Below are 17,577 nucleotides of genomic sequence, written 5' to 3' on the forward strand. Positions count from 1 at the left end.
CAGTAATAAGACGCCCTGGACCTCAGTTCTGGTTCTACAGTGGAGCACATATTGCTCTTCACAACCAAATATAGGATACAGTCACCCAAGGGGCATGTGGGAACCTGTCAGATTCAGGCTGCCCAAACCACAGACAGCATGGATCAGTCATCAGCCAGATACGTGTTACTCGGAAACGCAGCAGTGTCCCAGTAAACATACTTTTGATAGTCGGCAGTGGACAACAGGGAGAAACGTGTCAATCAAATGGGGAGGGGCGAGGGAAAGCTGGCCAGAGACCACAACAAACTAGTCAGACAAGACCTACAGTCAGCTTCATACCAGGCACCTGCCAGCTGTGTTACACAGCTGGCATCTGCAGCGGCCAGTGATTGCTCTGAGCGTGGCAATTTAACAATTAAGATGCTGCTGTTAAAACACTAATGGTGGCATTTACATGAGCTCATTGCCGATGCGCACTTGCTCCCATCCGCCACCTTGGATGTGATCGCATGGAACTGGGTTATCACAGCTGAAATCCTCCTGTGAAGCTAAGCCACAGATAGAGCTTCATAGGAGAACTGCAATACAGGGGTATATAGTTTACTACAATATAGTATAAGCAATCAAATAATCACAGCTACAATTTCCCCATGGGGGAAGAGAAAAAAAAAAAAGTTTTAAAACAAAGTTACATTTTTAGTACCCCCTCTTACCCACTAAAAATAAAGAAATAAAAAAAAAAACAAGCATATTTGGTATCACTGTGTCCAAGAAAAACAAACAAAAAAACGTATAATCAAAATATATATATTTAAAGCGTACATTAAACACATCACATAATTAAAATATAATAAAAAGGTGATCAAAATGTTAAGTGTACCCCAAAATAGAATAAAAAAATACTTTAACTCAGTGCGCAAAAAAAAAAAAAAAAACCCTCATACAGCTCTGTGGATGTAAGAATTAAACCATACTTCAAATATTTTTCCTTGTACCATTAGGAATGGGGAAAAAAAATTGTGATAAAAGAATAAAAAAAGGAAAAGTAGTAATGCACATTGTAATTATCTTACCATTTCTGCCTTCCTTCAAAATCAAAGAATCCTGGTTTGGACGTGGTGCACTTCCCAACCTTCACCTGCCAAACCAAAAACAACATAAGGTCAGATGGAGTAACACCTCATATTACATCTCCAAATAATCCCAATGCCTCCATGGAAAGATCACAGGTCACATCACTCACTGGCAGAGGTTTCATCTGGTTTTTTATTTGTCAGGCATGTTTGTTTTGGGACAATTTCCTAGAAGGGTAAAAGGTGCGACAAGTGACAGATCCCATAACTCTGTGCATAGCTTATGTCATTCAGCTTTCAATGGGGCCAAAATTTGGCTTCACAAAACGAACATGCAGGTCTGAAACATGTTGCCTGCGAGCGCAGCAGATATTTCATTTCGGCCTTTTTAATTTTTGTGCTGTTGTGTTTAACCATTTTTGTGCCTTTTATACTATTGGATCAATAAAGCAATTCTTTTAAGAAGATGTGAGTGCCGGCTATCATTTCATATTTCTATGTTGAGTCTTTTGATCGCATTTTCAGGTTTTTGTAGAAGTCCATCTGACCAAAAGAAAAAAAAATAACATCGTGAACATAACCTAACTGTTTTTTTTTCACCAGATAATGCCACTCCTTTGCAAAAATGACCCCTAACCCATCAGGAAAAAACTAATGAGAAAGTGGCCATAAAGAGACTTATATTTTAGAATTGGTGGTGGTCGTGATGGTCTGGGCAGTCCAATGAGATTATTCTATTGTGTGCGTTTCATATAAAGAAATTAGACAGGGTGCCATGATGTCTAGCGCTGCTGGATATACTGGAGCTCTTAGGCTATGTGCCCACGATGCAGAAATGCTGCATATTTTTTACGCTTCTCCCTGGCAGGAAAAACGCATGCGGGTTATCAAGCGCTTTTCCAAGCGATTTTAGCATCACTTGGAAAGTGCTTGACAACTTGGTCACACTATATAAATCCATGCAAAAGGCATGCATTTATAGTAGTGTGACCAAGTTAATTAAAAAAAAAAGAATAAAATGGTAAAAAATAAAAAAATAAAGTTTATACTCACCTTCCAGTGACCTCCAGGTGTTCTCTCTGCCGCGTTCGGAGTGTTGGGCAGCTCGCGGTGGTGTCATTGAGCCATGTGATGGGTCACATGACTCAGTGACGTCATGGCAGGTCCTTCACAACAGCGGGAGCATTGCAATAGACCGGACGGAGCAGACAAAATACTGGGAGGACATCGGAAGGAGAGTATAAACTTTATTTTTTTATTTTAAATTCTTTTTTTTACAGTTTCTATGGTACCCGGGTCTGGATGAGAGTCTCCTCTCCTCCAGACTTGGGTACCATCCACACATAGAAGAGCATAATATCCGTGTGTACAAATGTACTGACACGGATATTATGCGTGTCAATGCAAGTCAATGGCGGCGATTACGCTGCGTGTCCGCAAAATTAATGGACATGCTGCGGATTTTTGAGCGCAGCATGGGCATAGACATTGCGGCTTGTCATTGGGGACCATGGTGGGCGGATTACCAAGCGTTTCCCAAGCGTTTACGCTGCGGAAATTCCGCAGCATATCCACTTGTAAAACGCTACGTGGGCACCCAGCCTTAAGGTCAGCGGTAATTTACTCTGAATGTTACAATGTGTTGGATAAACTCCCTCCTTCTCCATTACTGAGAAGAGCGTGATTATTAGTACATCTCACATTTGTTGCAAAGTCCAATTTATGCGCAGAAACAACCCCAATTACGTTGGAAACTGATTTTCTGTAACCAAACTGTCCTGTGTGAATATTTCCTAAAAGTTTCCTTTTTTTTCTTTGAGCAAATATCGTTACAGTTAGGCTATGTGCCCACGATGCAGAAATGCTCTGGATTTTTTCCTGAGCGTTTCTGCATCTCCCTGGCAGAAAAAAAAGCATGCGGATTGTACATGCGGATTTCCTGCCAGGGACATGCGGATGTGAAGCGTTCTTCACATGCATTTCCGCATGGGGGTTGACAAGCGCTTTTCAAGCGATTTTAGCATCACTTGGAAAGTGCTTGTGACAACTTGGTCACACTATATAAATCCATGCAAACGGCATGGATTTATATAGTGTGACCCGAGAGAATGGTTAAAAATAAAAAAATAAACCTATACTTACCCTCTGATGGCCCCCGAGACTTGCTGCGCTCCTGTGCTGGCTGCCGGCAGATCGCGGTACGCTGCACTGAAAGACCTGCCGTCACATGACTGTGACGTCACCGCAGGTCCTTCAGTCCTGCGCGATCTGTCGGCAAGCGAAGAGAAGGAGTCCGGGGGCCGTTGGAAGGTGAATATAATCTTTATTTTTTATTTTATTCTTTTTTTTATGGTACCTGGGTGTGGAGGAGACTCTCCTCTACACCCGGGTACCATCCACACATTAGAAAGCGCCAATTACGCAAGTACAGATGCAGTCTTGCGGCACTGGCGCGTTCTAATGCAAATCAATGGCGGTGAAAACGCAGCGCTTCTGCAAAATTAATGAACATGCTGCGGATTTTTGAGCCCAGCATAAACGCTGCAGAAAAATCCGCAGCATGGGCATAGAAAGTGCGGAATTGCATTGGAGACCATGGGGGAAGGTTTGCCAAGTGTTTCCCAAGCGTTTACGCTGCGGAAATTCCGCAGTGTAAATTCTTGAAAAACGCATCGTGGGAACACAGCCTTAAAGAAGTTTTTCTGATTTTGGAAAGCATTTGTGCCAGTAACTTATGCCATCAACTTGGGCAGAGCTGCTGGGCTAGAAACTGCAGATTTAACGCTGTGTCACAAGGGGCGAAACATTAATTCACTTGGTGTAAGATATTAAATCCACATTAATGGTTAAGTAACACCACAGAATCGCTCTTCAGCGGGTGAATGAAATTTATGGAAATCACACTCACGAACCTGCAATCGCAGTATTTTATCTGTTTCCAAATCCAGTGGAAAGATCCTAGTTACTTACCGGTAACGGGATTTTACAGAGCCCATGACAGCACCACCTGAGAGAGGGTATCCGCCCACCAAGGACAGGAACCTACTGAATAAAAAGGCGGTACCTCTCCTCCGCATCAGTTTTTTGTTTCAGAGCATGAGAGGGCCTCCGAAGACAGGTTAATACATAACCACCACCTCAACATATGTACTAAACACCTTAAAAAAAGTGCACACCACAGTGATAAAGGGGAGGGAATTAATAGGGTGCTGTCATGGGCTCTGTAAAATCCCGTTACCGGTAAGTAACTAGGATCTTTTCCCCTTCTCTCATGACAGCACCACCTGAGAGATTTATAGAGATTAAATACCAGAGGGAGGGATCACCGCTTGCAACACCCTTCTACCAAAGGACAGATCAGTAGAAGAGGAAAGGTCAAGACGGTAATGTTTGTAAAATGTAGCAGGGGATGACCAAGTTGCCGCCTTACATATAATGTCGATGGGCACATCCGCCTTCTCAGCCCAGGAAGCAGCTACCGCTCTGGTGGAGTGGGCCTTCAGGTTCTCAGGAACCGGCAGATTGCTAGAAGAGTAGGCTAAGGTAATAGTATCCCTGACCCATCTAGCTATGGTCCCCCTTGTAACCTTAAGTCCTTTCCTAGCCCCCTGAAAGGATATAAATAAAGCGTCACTCTTTCTCCAGGCTATTGTCACTTCCAAATACTGGACTAACACCCTCCTAACATCTAACGTGTGAAGCTTATATTCCTCAGAATCCCTAGGATTAGGATAGAAGGAAGGGAGAGTGATTACTTGCGTCCTATGGAACTTGGAGGCTACCTTTGGAAGATAGGCCGGGTCTGGTCTTAAGATTACTCTATCCATACATACTTGAGTGAATGGATGGTTAATGGATAGTGCGTGTAAGTCACTGACTCTACGAGCTGATGTCAGGGCCACCAATAGCGCAGTCTTTAAAGTTAAGATTTTTTCTGAAACCTTCTCTAAGGGCTCGAAGGGAGGTTTGGTTAATGCTGCCAGAACTAAATTAAGGTCCCAAGGAGGCATTCTTGGAATAGGAATAGGTCTGGATCTATGACAGGCTTTAATAAATCTAATGATCCATCTATTTGCTGCCAAGTCATAATTATACAGTGCCCCCAGAGCAGATACCTGTACCTTAAGAGTACTGGTAGCTAGTCCCATGTTTAACCCCTTCTGGAGGAATTCTAGTATGGCCTCAATAGGAACCCTCCCTTTGGCAGACTGACCCGAGGTAGACAAGAACTTAGCCCAGGTTCTACCATAGATTCTAGTTGTTATCGGCTTTCTACTTGCTAGAAGGGTAGTAACAAGATCTGGAGAAAACCCCCTTTGCGTCAATAGCGACCTCTCAAAATCCAAGCCGTCAAATGCAGGCCCGCTCTTTGGGGATGACAGACTGGGCCCTGCCTGAGGAGATCCGGGATGTCCGGAAGAACCCATGGATCTGCTTGGGACATTCTCTTCATCCAAGTGAACCATGGTCTCTTGGGCCAGAACGGGGCGATCAATATAACCCTCGCCCGTTCCTCTCGGATCTTCCTCAGGATAGTAGGGATCAGTACTAAAGGGGGAAAGGCATAAGCTAGAGTGAAATCCCACTGAATCTGCAGCGCGTCCACCGCAAACGCCCCCTCTTTTGGATTCAGGGAGCAAAAGGTTTCGGTCTTCCGATTGTGTCTGTTTGCAAACAGATCTATCTGGGGCTGTCCCCACCGATCCACAATCTGCTGAAAAACGGCTGGATTCAACTCCCACTCTCCTTGTTTCAAGATGTGACGACTCAAGAAATCGGCCTTTATGTTCTCTTCCCCTTTTATATGCAGTGCCGAGAGCGTAACCAGCCAACTCTCGGCAAACCTGAAGATCTGATCCGCTATTAACATCAGAGGGAGAGACCTGGTACCCCCCTGATGATTGATGTAGGCGACTGTTGATCTGTTGTCTGACATTATCCTGACGTGAGGACCCTGAAGAACAGAACTGAATTCTTTTAGCGCGTTTCTGGCTGCCAACAGCTCTTTCATGTTGGAAGAGAGGCTTGTCTCGCTGTCCGACCAGAGGCCTTGTACAGAACGATCACTTAGGTGAGCTCCCCAACCTTCCGCACTTGCGTCTGTTGTAATTGTATCCGACACCTGGAAGGTCCAAGGAACCCCCAAAGATAGGTTGACCGGAGATGTCCACCAGTCCAGGGAGTTGATCACAACATCTGGAAGAGATATTTTCCCATTCAGGCGACCTTTGAGCCGCCTGTCCGCTGCCAGAATCTCCTGTTGAAGACATCTGGAATGGTGCTGGGCCCACTGAACCGCCGGAATGCAAGACGTCATTGTACCCAACAGAGACATTGCACTCCTCAGGGTGATGGTCGGATTGCTGACAATCTGAGATGTTAGGGATCTGATCTTCAGTTTCTTTTCCTCTGGCAGAAGACAGGTTTGGTTTTCCGAGTCCAGAATGAGACCCAGGAAAGACTGAACCCTCTTTGGTTCCAGCCTTGACTTCTTCAGATTTAACAGCCAACCTAGGCGTCTTAGACTGGCCATGACGTCCGCCAGGGCTAGAGCACAGAGTTGACTTGATCTGCCCACTACTAAGAAATCGTCCAGATAAGGGATGACTAAAATATCTCTTTCCCTCAAGTGCGCTGTGACCTCCAGAATGATTTTTGTGAAGACTCTCGGCGCCATGGAAATGCCAAAGGGAAGAGCAGCGAACTGAAAATGCCTTACGTGCCTGCCGAATTGTACAGCTACTCTTAGAAACTGTTGATGATCTGGCAAAATCGGGACGTGGTAGTAGGCGTCCTTCAGATCGAGGACGCACATAAAACAGTCCGGAAATAACATCTTTATGGCTGATTTTATTGTTTCCATCTTGAAAGGCCTGTAGATTAAATGGTCGTTCAGTCTCTAAGTTCGCAATGGTCCTGAAGGAGCCGTCCGGCTTCTTTATTAGGAAGAGGGTCGAATAGAATCCTCTTCCTTGCTCGGGTGCAGGTGTTTCCACCAGAACTCCTTTCCTGAGCAGAGAGAGAACTTCCTGCTGTAAGGCTATCTGTTCCACTAAACCTCTGGGGGCCGATATTTTGACAGTGTTCTTGGGCCTGCTCTTGAACTCTAGTGTGAGCCCCCTCCTGATTATCCCTAAGATCCAAGAATTGGATGAAATTTTCTTCCAGGCAGGCAGGAAGTGGGACAATCTTCCTCCCACCTGGGGGGAACTGTCACTTAGGGGCTTTCTTATTCTCGGAGGAGGGACCCCCAAACATGAAGCCTCTGCTATACGGCTTTCGGTCTTTCCAGCTACCTTGGTCTCTGGGAGCTTTACTGCGGCTGTATTTTCTCTTCCGAAAGGAACTGTTAAATCGGGAACCAGACACCATGGGAAATCCATGTTTTTTGTCTGCGGCTTTATCTAGGATGTCATCTAGACCTTTGCCGAACAAGAAGTCCCCCTCACAAGGGATTGAGCACAGTTTAGACTTTGACTGCACATCTCCTGGCCAGCTCTTGAGCCATAGCGCCCTACGGGCTGCATTAGAGAGGTTTGCAGACCGGGCAGCCAGCCTAACTGAATCTGCCGATGCATCTGCCAGGAATGCAGCCGCTCCCTGCACAAGAGGAAGGTCTGATAGAATTTTCTCCCTGGACACATTCCCCCTGATCTGGTCTTCCAATTGTTGAAGCCAGATCATCATAGATCTAGCAGTGCAGGTCGCTGCTACTGCCGCTTTAAGGGCCCCTGCTGACGACTCCCAGGTTTGCTTAAGGAAGGACTCCGCTTTTTTATCCAGCGGGTCTTTTAAGGCTCCTAAATCCTCAAAGGGCAGAGTGGATTTTTTTGAAGATTTTGAAATGGCCACGTCAATCTTAGGGGTTTTGTCCCATTTAGCCGCATCCTCATCCTCAAAGGGGTACCTCCGCTTGGAGGATGACGGCAGCTGACCCTTCCTCTCCGGTTTCTTCCATTCCCTTTCTATCAGAGATTTAATCCTGTCATTGACCGGGAATGAGCGTCTCCTCCTTTGGTCTAAGCCCCCGAACATAACATCCTGGACTGTTCTGGGCACTTTGGTATCGGTAATACCCATAGTCCCTCTGACGGCTTTAACTAGTCTCTCAGTATTATCAACCGAAAAACAAGGTCTGCCCCCCCCCCATTATCATCCGAAGACTCCGATGACGATGAGGAGTGATTAGAGGAGGAAGGCAGTTCTCTCGTAAAACGGGACTCCACTGATTCCTCTGATTCTGAAGAAACTAGTTTTCGCTTCTTCTTTTTGAGTGAGGTTAAGCCTCTTAAAGACTCTCTGACCTCTGTCTGGATTAGATCCTTTAATTCTAAAGAAAACCTGGGGGACTCCTCTGCAATGGTTTTCTGAATACAGTCTGAGCATAGGTTTTTGGCATAGGAGGTGGGAAGACCGATTTTGCATAAAGCACACTCCCTGTTTTTATTTTTAGCACTACACTTCTTCGCCTCCTGCCCCAAGAAATAAAAGGAGAAGAAGGAGGAAAAGAGAGAGAGAGAGAAGAGCACATTATTCAAGGTGAGACTTTCACGAAGATCACTCACCACACTGCCGTTCAGACTAGGGTACCGGAGGCGGTGGTTGCCGTTCACATGAGGGCTCCCATCTGGCGGAGGTGGACTGACGAAGTCTTTTCTGACCAGTCTTGCCGGAACTCGTACGCCCCTCACTGCTGTGACTTTGTCGATGGGAAGATTCCCGTTCCATTTGTTTGAGCTGCTTGCGCTGCTTTGATGGCTGTGGCTGCTGCTGTACTTCCTGTGGCGGTGACAGCTGCTGCCCAGGTGACTGCAGCTCCTCATCCATCATGGCGGGGATGCAGACACCGCCATCCCGATTGCTCCCCATCCTTAAAAGCAGTAGGGCTCCACCTCCTTTAGGCTCCTCCCCTTCCGGCAGCGTGCTCATCTCTCTTTTTCCTTTTTTTTTTAATTTTAGCCAGCTGGCGCGCTACCCGCAGATCCACCTGCCTCTGCGCGTGCGCAGCCCAGCGGCACCCGGCGCGCTTGCAGCGGGATGACAGCTTCCCACCCGCGCATGCGCAGACCCGGTTTCCGGCGCACTCCGTGATAGGGCGCGTCAGCACCCCGCGCGTGCGCAGCCCGGACTTCCGGCGCGCTCCGTCAGAGGGTGCGACGCGACCCCCACGTGCGCGGCCCGGAAGACCTGCCGGCCGGCGCGCTCAGTTCATCTTTGCGAGGCGCAGACCCGGCCGCACGCGGGGAGGCATCCGAAGGAAAACAGCACCTCCTCCCCACACGCAGACCCGGGCAGCAGCCAGACGGGCTGGGAACAGGGACCATCTGCTGCTTCCACGGCCTCCAGGCCGCACCGTCCATAATCCAGGTACGTGAGGTACCACCTGGTGAGGCTCCCATCAGGGACAGGAACCAAAAACTGATGCGGAGGAGAGGTACCGCCTTTTTATTCAGTAGGTTCCTGTCCTTGGTGGGTGGATACCCTCTCTCAGGTGGTGCTGTCATGGGAGAAGGGGAAAAATATGCTGCATATTCACCAGGTGGAAACGCGCCCTTAGATTCCGATTCCATCTATCACCACAATGGCAGTAAACGATGAGATTTCATCAAATCTCATCCAAACCCAGCAAAATTTTCAGAATCGGACATTTTAGGCCACATTCCCAAGATGAGCTTTTGGTGAGTGTCACATGTGTTTTATTGCGTGGTGTTTCTTTGGAGCATCATGCGTTATATAAAGCTCAGCTTCTGATATTTCCTGGTATTTGGTTTGGACAAAACTTTATTGATACAGTCATGTGCGGATTTCATGTGTCTTTGATGCGTTTCTGATGCAGAAATGCACTAAAAACACGAGCATATATATATTTTTTTTTTATTAAAAGGAAACCTATCAATTCCTTCTAACAGGAAGAGGACTTTAACTCTATAGCGCCACCTGTTGGAAGCAGCAATCCTAAAAGTCACTATCGACTCTTTAACAAGCCTCGTAATATGACTTCGGATAAAAGCCAAATCAGAATCTCAGTTTGCAGACACAGTGTTTCAGGGTGTTGCCTCTCGTCAGTGCAAAGTATGAAATCTGATTGAGGCTCTGGACTGAGGTCTAAGGGGTAATGGTTTTACCTGTGCAGAGTGACATACCGGCCCAGGCATGATAATGTAAGGAGGCTTATTCACTGTGCAATGCTCCTCTGAGAAATTTAATATGCAAATTGCTTCTTAAAAAAAAAAACAATCACATGAACCATGTTGTCTGAACCAGTTGCAGAACGTATCAGTCTGGCTAAGTTTCCAAGAAAACCTAGTTTGAAAACCCAGCCAGAGACTATAGGGAAAGATCTGACTAGCCCAGAGCGGTCCCTGGCCGGCTTCTGCCCATCCAGCTCCAGTTGATCGTACACACATAGGAGAGACCTGTTAATAACTTGGAGCAAGGTGGCGCCGGCCTGGTTGCCTCTCTCCTTATGGTTTCTGCAGTGTTTCTGAGAAAGACATACCAATCAGCCAGTCGCACAGCCAGGCTCTGAAAAACCAAAGTTTCACAAAGCATTAGATGATTGCCAGCACCGAAAGAATATTCTGAGAAAGTCTGTTTCCTTGGAAAACCTCAGTTTATATCTGCAACATTACAGCAGAGCTTCCTGAACCCTAGTGCCGGCACGGTGATCTGTGCCTTGCTGGTAGCCGCCCCGGTCACTCAGATCCTGTTTACCAACAGGATATCTGATAAGCGCCTACACTTGTTGCAGCAACCACAATGTTACACCTGTGCATTTTTTTCAACGAGCCAAACCAAAAGATTAAAACAAAAATCAAAAAGCCTTCTATTAAGAAGCCACTTTAGGGAAAGGGCTGGTGGCTTTCTTCCTGAAACGGCTCCACCAGCAGTTTTGCTGTCGTTCTGATGGTGGTGGTCTTTTACCTACACCCTCTATTACAGAGAGTGAAGCAGCTTACAAACGAAGCAAACATGTTACTTCTTTTCACCGATCCAAGGTTTCTGAATGCTGCGCGCTTAAAAGAAGGGACATAAGCCATGACGTTTTAGACGTTGCTGTGCATGGTCTTTGTTTTTTTTTAGTTTGTGTTGTGGCCAAATCCATACAAGTTTGATGCCTCGTTCAGATTTTTTAAGGTACATTCAGTGTACATGTGACTGCATATGAAGGCTTCTCTGCGCTGTCAGTAATTTTCACAAACCCATAGACTTGAAAGGGTAATTTTAATCCAGACAACTCGGTCCGCAAAAAAAAAAAAAAAAAAAAAAAAAAAGGGGTTGACAGAACACGAACCAATCATAGTCTATAAAAAACAGAACACGTCCGTGACTCACAGACGTCTGAATGAGGCCTTAACATGGAGATTTAGATTGCTTCAACCATTTGAAATGGGTGAAAGCAACAAACTGTCCTGGTGACATTTTAGATCCCATTAGGTTGGGGTCCGACAGCCATAGATTCTCTCATCCGAGAAAGTCTGGCAAATTATGTAGATGACATTGATCAAACTCTGGTCAGAGAATGATCAGTGCCAGCTGATTGTCTAGGATGAGAGAATAAGAGCACACTGTGAGGAGAAGATGGGGAACAAGATTTCTCAATCGTCTCCGCTCTGTCACTGAGCAGAAATTGGATTGCACTCAGATGTCATCCGAGTGCAGACCGATAGTTTCCACGCACGCATTGACTTGCATGGGTGATTGTGATTTGAATATCGGATCAAACTCGGACATGATGCCATAGGTTTCCTCGGACCATCTCGGTCAGACACAAGAATAAAAAAAATAATCAGACATGTGCGCAGCCCCATAAACATTAGTTCGAATGCGATCTGATTTTTTTTTGTGGGATAGCACTCGAGAAAGAAATTACGGTAGTGTGAGCGAGCCCTTATAGACATTTCTGGCAAGTAGGCCGGATGTGTTACCAAACCATCAATCCAAAGAGCTGAGGGGGAAGGGGATGGGGTGCATTAACCTGCAATACACATGCACATCCAGTTCTTGCTCTGCATTCAGATAACAGCAACATCTCTTATCTTCACACTACAGTCATATCCTTCATTTCCAGAAATTTTTGCAAAATCATTGTGTGGGAGGGATTGGGGGCAAAAAACAATATGTGCCAACAACCTAAAGGCCTCTTCAGATCTGCAACTGCAGGTGTGCACAGCGACAATAGTGCAAATGTGACACCACCTTAGCAATGATGCAATCACCTGCTTAAAGCTGAGAATGAAGGGTCCACAACACTAATCTACTGCCGTGGCCTCAGCGCTGGTTTTCCTATACAGCAGAGTCACTACTGCGAGAAGCGGATGAGAATCTAGACAGCACGTGATCGCCACAATGCAAATCGCCTTACTTGTGATCTCCATACCCATCACTGCACTGGAAATAGAGGGGAATCCTGACAGTGTGCACACTGAGCAAGGTCACGAGTCCACAAACTGCAGTCACAGAGAGACAAGTGAAAATGTCCTTGAGCCTCGAAAACCCACTTAAGTAATATATGACCATATGGAGTCAAGATACAGCAAAGAAAAAGTAGTACAGGCGCGTAGGCTCTCCGCAGGCCGCCATATTCATAAACCCTTCCTCTCTCAGGCTCCTAAACATCAACTAGACACATTATATAAGAAAGCTAAAGAAAATCAGGTCACAGCCTGTAATGAACTTCAGGGATTGTGGATCTGATATGAGGAATGATCAGTGTGGGAGAACCGAGCAGGGGAGAGGGAAGCTAATAATATGCTGAAACTACATTTGGCATTACCATTGTGGGCGCCGAGCCTGGCCCCGCCGGGGAGTGGGGGACAAGGGCTGTGGAGTCGGTCTGCCAATCCTCACCGACTCCTCACTACTGAGCGTGTACATAAAGTGCAGCACAGATTCATCTCAATTAAAAGCCAAGATCCTTAGATCAGGAACAGAACAGACATTTAGGCTGTATGCCGACGATGCGGATTTAATGCATTTCCGCCGCAGAAACGCATTAAAAATCACTTGTTAAGTTGTCTGACAAGTTTCCCAATAATAATCCGCATGTGCTGTGCACATGCTGCGGAAATTTCCGCTGTGGATTATCATTGCAGAAAAATAAACAGCACAACTATTTATTGTGCGATTTTGCGGCAAAATCGCCACCACTGACTTGCATTGAACAGCATAACATCCGCATGTATACATGTAGATGTTATGACGTTCAATGCGCGGATGGTATCCGGGTCTGGAGAAGAGGAGACTCTCCTCCAACCTGGGTACCTGCAAGTTAAAAAAAAATAAATAATAATTCATAGTCACGTCTCTGGCGGACCCCCTCTCTCCTCGGCGTCCAGCGGTGTACCGACAGGACCTGTGGTGACGTCATTTAGTCAGCTGATGGTCACACGACCACAGGTCCTGTCAGTACACCGCAGGACGCCGAGGAGAGAGGACGCCGCCAGGGGCAGACCATGAATATATATATATATTTTTTTACTATAGGTGAAGTATTTTAAGCAGAAATCTCGGTCACACAATATAAATCCATGCCGTTTGCATGGATTTATATTGTGTGACCAACTTGTCAAGCACTTTCCAAGGGATGCTAAAATCGCTTGGAAAAGCGCATGTAACAAAGCTTGTCCCTGGCAGAAAAAAAAAAACAAAAAAAAAAAACACGTAAAATCTGCATGCGTTTTTTCTGCCAGGGACAGGAAAAAACGCTCAGGAAGCTTCTGCATCGTGGGCACATAGCCTTATAGGACATTTCACAGCTTTCAAATTCTTATGAAAACATTTACAGCACATCTTGCATTGAACTACTGAACCCAATTTATTATACATTTTAGGAGTCAGTCCATTTTTTTACCGACTCCAACTCAGACTAACAAAATGGACACCAACTCCAACTCCACAGCCCTGGGGGGGATGTCCCGAGCCTGGCCCCACCAGGGAATGGGAGACACCCTGGGGGATAAAGGCACCCGTTATTGCTAAAGACAGCACTGCACCTGGCACTGCTGGGGATGGGACGACACCACAGCTGGCATTGCCAGAGGTCAGTACCACTGGGTTTGGGGCATCACTGCATGCAAGGGCTATGCTGTAAGCAGCTGGTCTCGGGGGGCCTATGTCAGGGCTGTGGGGGGCTGCTCTATGTGGTGACAGGGAGGGGGGGCTGCTCTATGTGGTGACAGGGAGGGGGGGCTGCTCTATGTGGTGACAGGGAGGGGGGGCTGCTCTATGTGGTGACAGGGAGGGGGGGCTGCTCTATGTGGTGACAGGGAGGGGGGGCTGCTCTATGTGGTGACAGGGAGGGGGGGCTGCTCTATGTGGTGACAGGGAGGGGGGGCTGCTCTATGTGGTGACAGGGAGGGGGGGCTGCTCTATGTGGTGACAGGGAGGGGGGCTGCTCTATGTGGTGACAGGGAGGGGGGGCTGCTCTATGTGGTGACAGGGAGGGGGGGCTGCTCTATGTGGTGACAGGGAGGGGGGGCTGCTCTATGTGGTGACAGGGAGGGGGGGCTGCTCTATTTCAGGGCTGTGGGGGGCGCTATGTGGTGACAGGGAGGGGGGCGCTATGTGGTGACAGGGAGGGGGGCTGCTCTATGTCGGGGCTGTGGGGGGCGCTATGTGGTGACAGGGAGGGGGGCGCTATGTGGTGACAGGGAGGGGGGCGCTATGTGGTGACAGGGAGGGGGGGCTGCTCTATTTCAGGGCTGTGGGGGGCGCTATGTGGTGACAGGGAGGGGGGGCTGCTCTATTTCAGGGCTGTGGGGGGCTCTATGTGGTGACAGGGAGGGGGGCTGCTCTATGTGGTGACAGGGAGGGGGGCTGCTCTATGTGGTGACAGGGAGGGGGGCTGCTCTATGTGGTGACAGGGAGGGGGGGCTGCTCTATGTCAGGGCTGTGGGGGGCGCTATGTGGTGACAGGGAGGGGGGCGCTATGTGGTGACAGGGAGGGGGGCGCTATGTGGTGACAGGGAGGGGGGCGCTATGTGGTGACAGGGAGGGGGGCGCTATGTGGTGACAGGGAGGGGGGGCTGCTCTGTGGTGACAGGGAGGGGGGGCTGCTCTATTTCAGGGCTGTGGGGGGCTCTATGTGGTGACAGGGAGGGGGGCTGCTCTATGTGGTGACAGGGAGGGGGGCTGCTCTATGTGGTGACAGGGAGGGGGGCTGCTCTATGTGGTGACAGGGAGGGGGGGCTGCTCTATGTGGTGACAGGGAGGGGGGGCTGCTCTATGTGGTGACAGGGAGGGGGGGCTGCTCTATGTGGTGACAGGGAGGGGGGGCTGCTCTATGTGGTGACAGGGAGGGGGGGCTGCTCTATGTGGTGACAGGGAGGGGGGGCTGCTCTATGTGGTGACAGGGAGGGGGGGCTGCTCTATGTGGTGACAGGGAGGGGGGGCTGCTCTATGTGGTGACAGGGAGGGGGGGCTGCTCTATGTGGTGACAGGGAGGGGGGGCTGCTCTATGTGGTGACAGGGAGGGGGGGCTGCTCTATGTGGTGACAGGGAGGGGGGGCTGCTCTATGTGGTGACAGGGAGGGGGGGCTGCTCTATGTGGTGACAGGGAGGGGGGGCTGCTCTATGTGGTGACAGGGAGGGGGGGCTGCTCTATGTGGTGACAGGGAGGGGGGGCTGCTCTATGTGGTGACAGGGAGGGGGGGGCTGCTCTATGTGGTGACAGGGAGGGGGGGGCTGCTCTATTTCAGGGCTGTGGGGGGCGCTATGTGGAGGGAGACCTGGGGGGCGGTGGCCATTACCTGCTTGTACCGCGCATACAGGTAGAGCAGCTGCTGGGTGGTCGCCACATGGGCCAGCTTCTGGGCATATTGAGCCGCCTGCTCAAAGCGGCAGCGCAGCTCGTCGTCCTCCTCCTCCTCCGCCCGCTCCTCCTGCAGGAAGTCCCCGAGCTCCCCGTATCCCCCAGAACAGGCCTCTCCGGAGCTCGAGTCCTCCAGCACCTCAGGGGACGCCATGTCTGGGCCTCACAGCAGCCCTCCGTACATAGCCGGCCAGGAGCGCCGCGCACAGCCCGGTGTCAGCGTTATGCTCGGCTATCACTATAGTCCTGAGATTTTAAAACTGCCAGCAAGTACTGCGCATGCGCCCCAAATTGTCCCTACTGAGCATGCGCTAAAGAAGATAGAATACGCATGCGTAGCGGAGTATGATGTGAGGGGGGGCGGCGAGCCGCAGAGCCGCAGTGCTGGGCGCATCATCATCACTGTCTGTAAAGTGAAGACAATCCCTTTAAATAGGGGCGTATCCAGGGGGAGAAGAGGGGCACTTGCCCCTTGCGCAGCCGACTGGGGGGAAGGGGGGCGCCATGGGGCCGCCATGGGGCCGCCCTATGAGGCTGTCCGTCTCCCCTGTGGCTGCATTATTTCTGCCTTCCCCTGGGATTCGAGGGTGCAGCGCTGCGCAGGCTCCTAGGTATTTAAACAAGTTGTCCAGTACTTTATATTACCCCCCCCCCCCCAATGAATCCCCCCCGGGGCCCCCAAAACTTTTTGTAGTTACCTTACATTGCTGATAATGCCTGTGAGTGGCGCTATCGGTGGCCGCTCACAGGCATCACGTGACCCCGCGCTGACGTCTCAAGTGAGGCGTGACTCAGCGCTGGGGTCCCCGCGGTGGCTGCTGGGTTGTGGGCGGGGTTCCTGCGGTGAGGGGTTACCCCCCACATCACACACAGCACCCACCGCGTGCTTTCTCAATGAATGGGGAGAGGCAGAGCGCGCGGTGGATGCCGGGTGTGACGTAGGGGGGTAACCCCACCCACAGCCTGGCATCCACCTGGAACGCGGAAGACAGAGACCCCCGGCTGCTGCCAGCACTTGTCGTGACTGACATCAGCGGACGTCAGAGCCGGCTTCAGCCGGGGGTCGCGTGATGCCTGTGAGCGGCCAGTGATAGCGCCGCTCACAGGCATTATCTTCAACAAAAGGTAATTACAAAAATCTGTAGGGGCCCCGGGGGGATACATTGGGGGTTAATATAAAGTACTGGACAGCCCCTTTAATAGTAGTACTGTAGCCGTAGTGTACGTACGGTACAGTCAGGGTCAGTCTGGGGCCCACAGGAGGAATTGATCCTTGGGGTCCACCCTACAGCTATATGTAAATACCTGTTAGCCATTATCCTTGTTATAGTGGCGTGTCGACTGTGGCGCCCCTGAGGGTTCAGTCGCCACAGAGGTACTGCACCTCACCCAGAGGTGTGATGTTTCCTTCTCTCAGGTAAGGAGGGAGTGCTGCCCGGAACCCCAACACCCACATTCAACACTACACTGCTCCAGGCCGGCTGGAAGGGCAAGATGCAATGTGTTTCCTGCTGAGCCCTGTCCCTGGCTGGAGTGGGGGGAACCAAAGGTAGGGGGAACAGTAGTGGGTGTGGGTGGAGGAAGTACAGTAGGGGAGCACCATCATAGGAGGTATATAAAGGGAAGCCATCTTAGGGTGGCAGGACAGTTCAGTAGGTCAGTGAGTGAAGACAGTCTGGGAGCAGAGTCTCCTTAGGAGCTCTGCCCCAC

General features: G+C 49.4%; 1 protein-coding gene across 2 annotated transcripts in view; it reads right to left on the reverse strand.

Moving 5' to 3' along the window:
* ACBD6 (acyl-CoA binding domain containing 6) overlaps positions 1 to 16,193 on the reverse strand; it is a 107,283-nt gene extending 91,090 nt beyond the window's left edge. For both annotated transcript variants that reach the window (XM_073643282.1, XM_073643283.1), the window contains exons 1-2: positions 15,806 to 16,193; positions 1,056 to 1,120 (exon numbers count right to left, since the gene is read on the reverse strand). In XM_073643282.1, coding sequence (XP_073499383.1) covers positions 1,056 to 1,120; positions 15,806 to 16,021 — 281 coding nt within the window. In that variant the 5' untranslated portion in view covers positions 16,022 to 16,193. The remainder of the gene's footprint in view (positions 1 to 1,055; positions 1,121 to 15,805) is intronic.
* Positions 16,194 to 17,577: the final 1,384 nt, after the last annotated feature.

Source organism: Phyllobates terribilis, unplaced genomic scaffold (genome assembly GCF_046119375.1).
Source record: "Phyllobates terribilis strain yellow unplaced genomic scaffold, ASM4611937v1 Scaffold_8__6_contigs__length_399053987, whole genome shotgun sequence".
NCBI lineage: Eukaryota > Metazoa > Chordata > Amphibia > Anura > Dendrobatidae > Phyllobates > Phyllobates terribilis.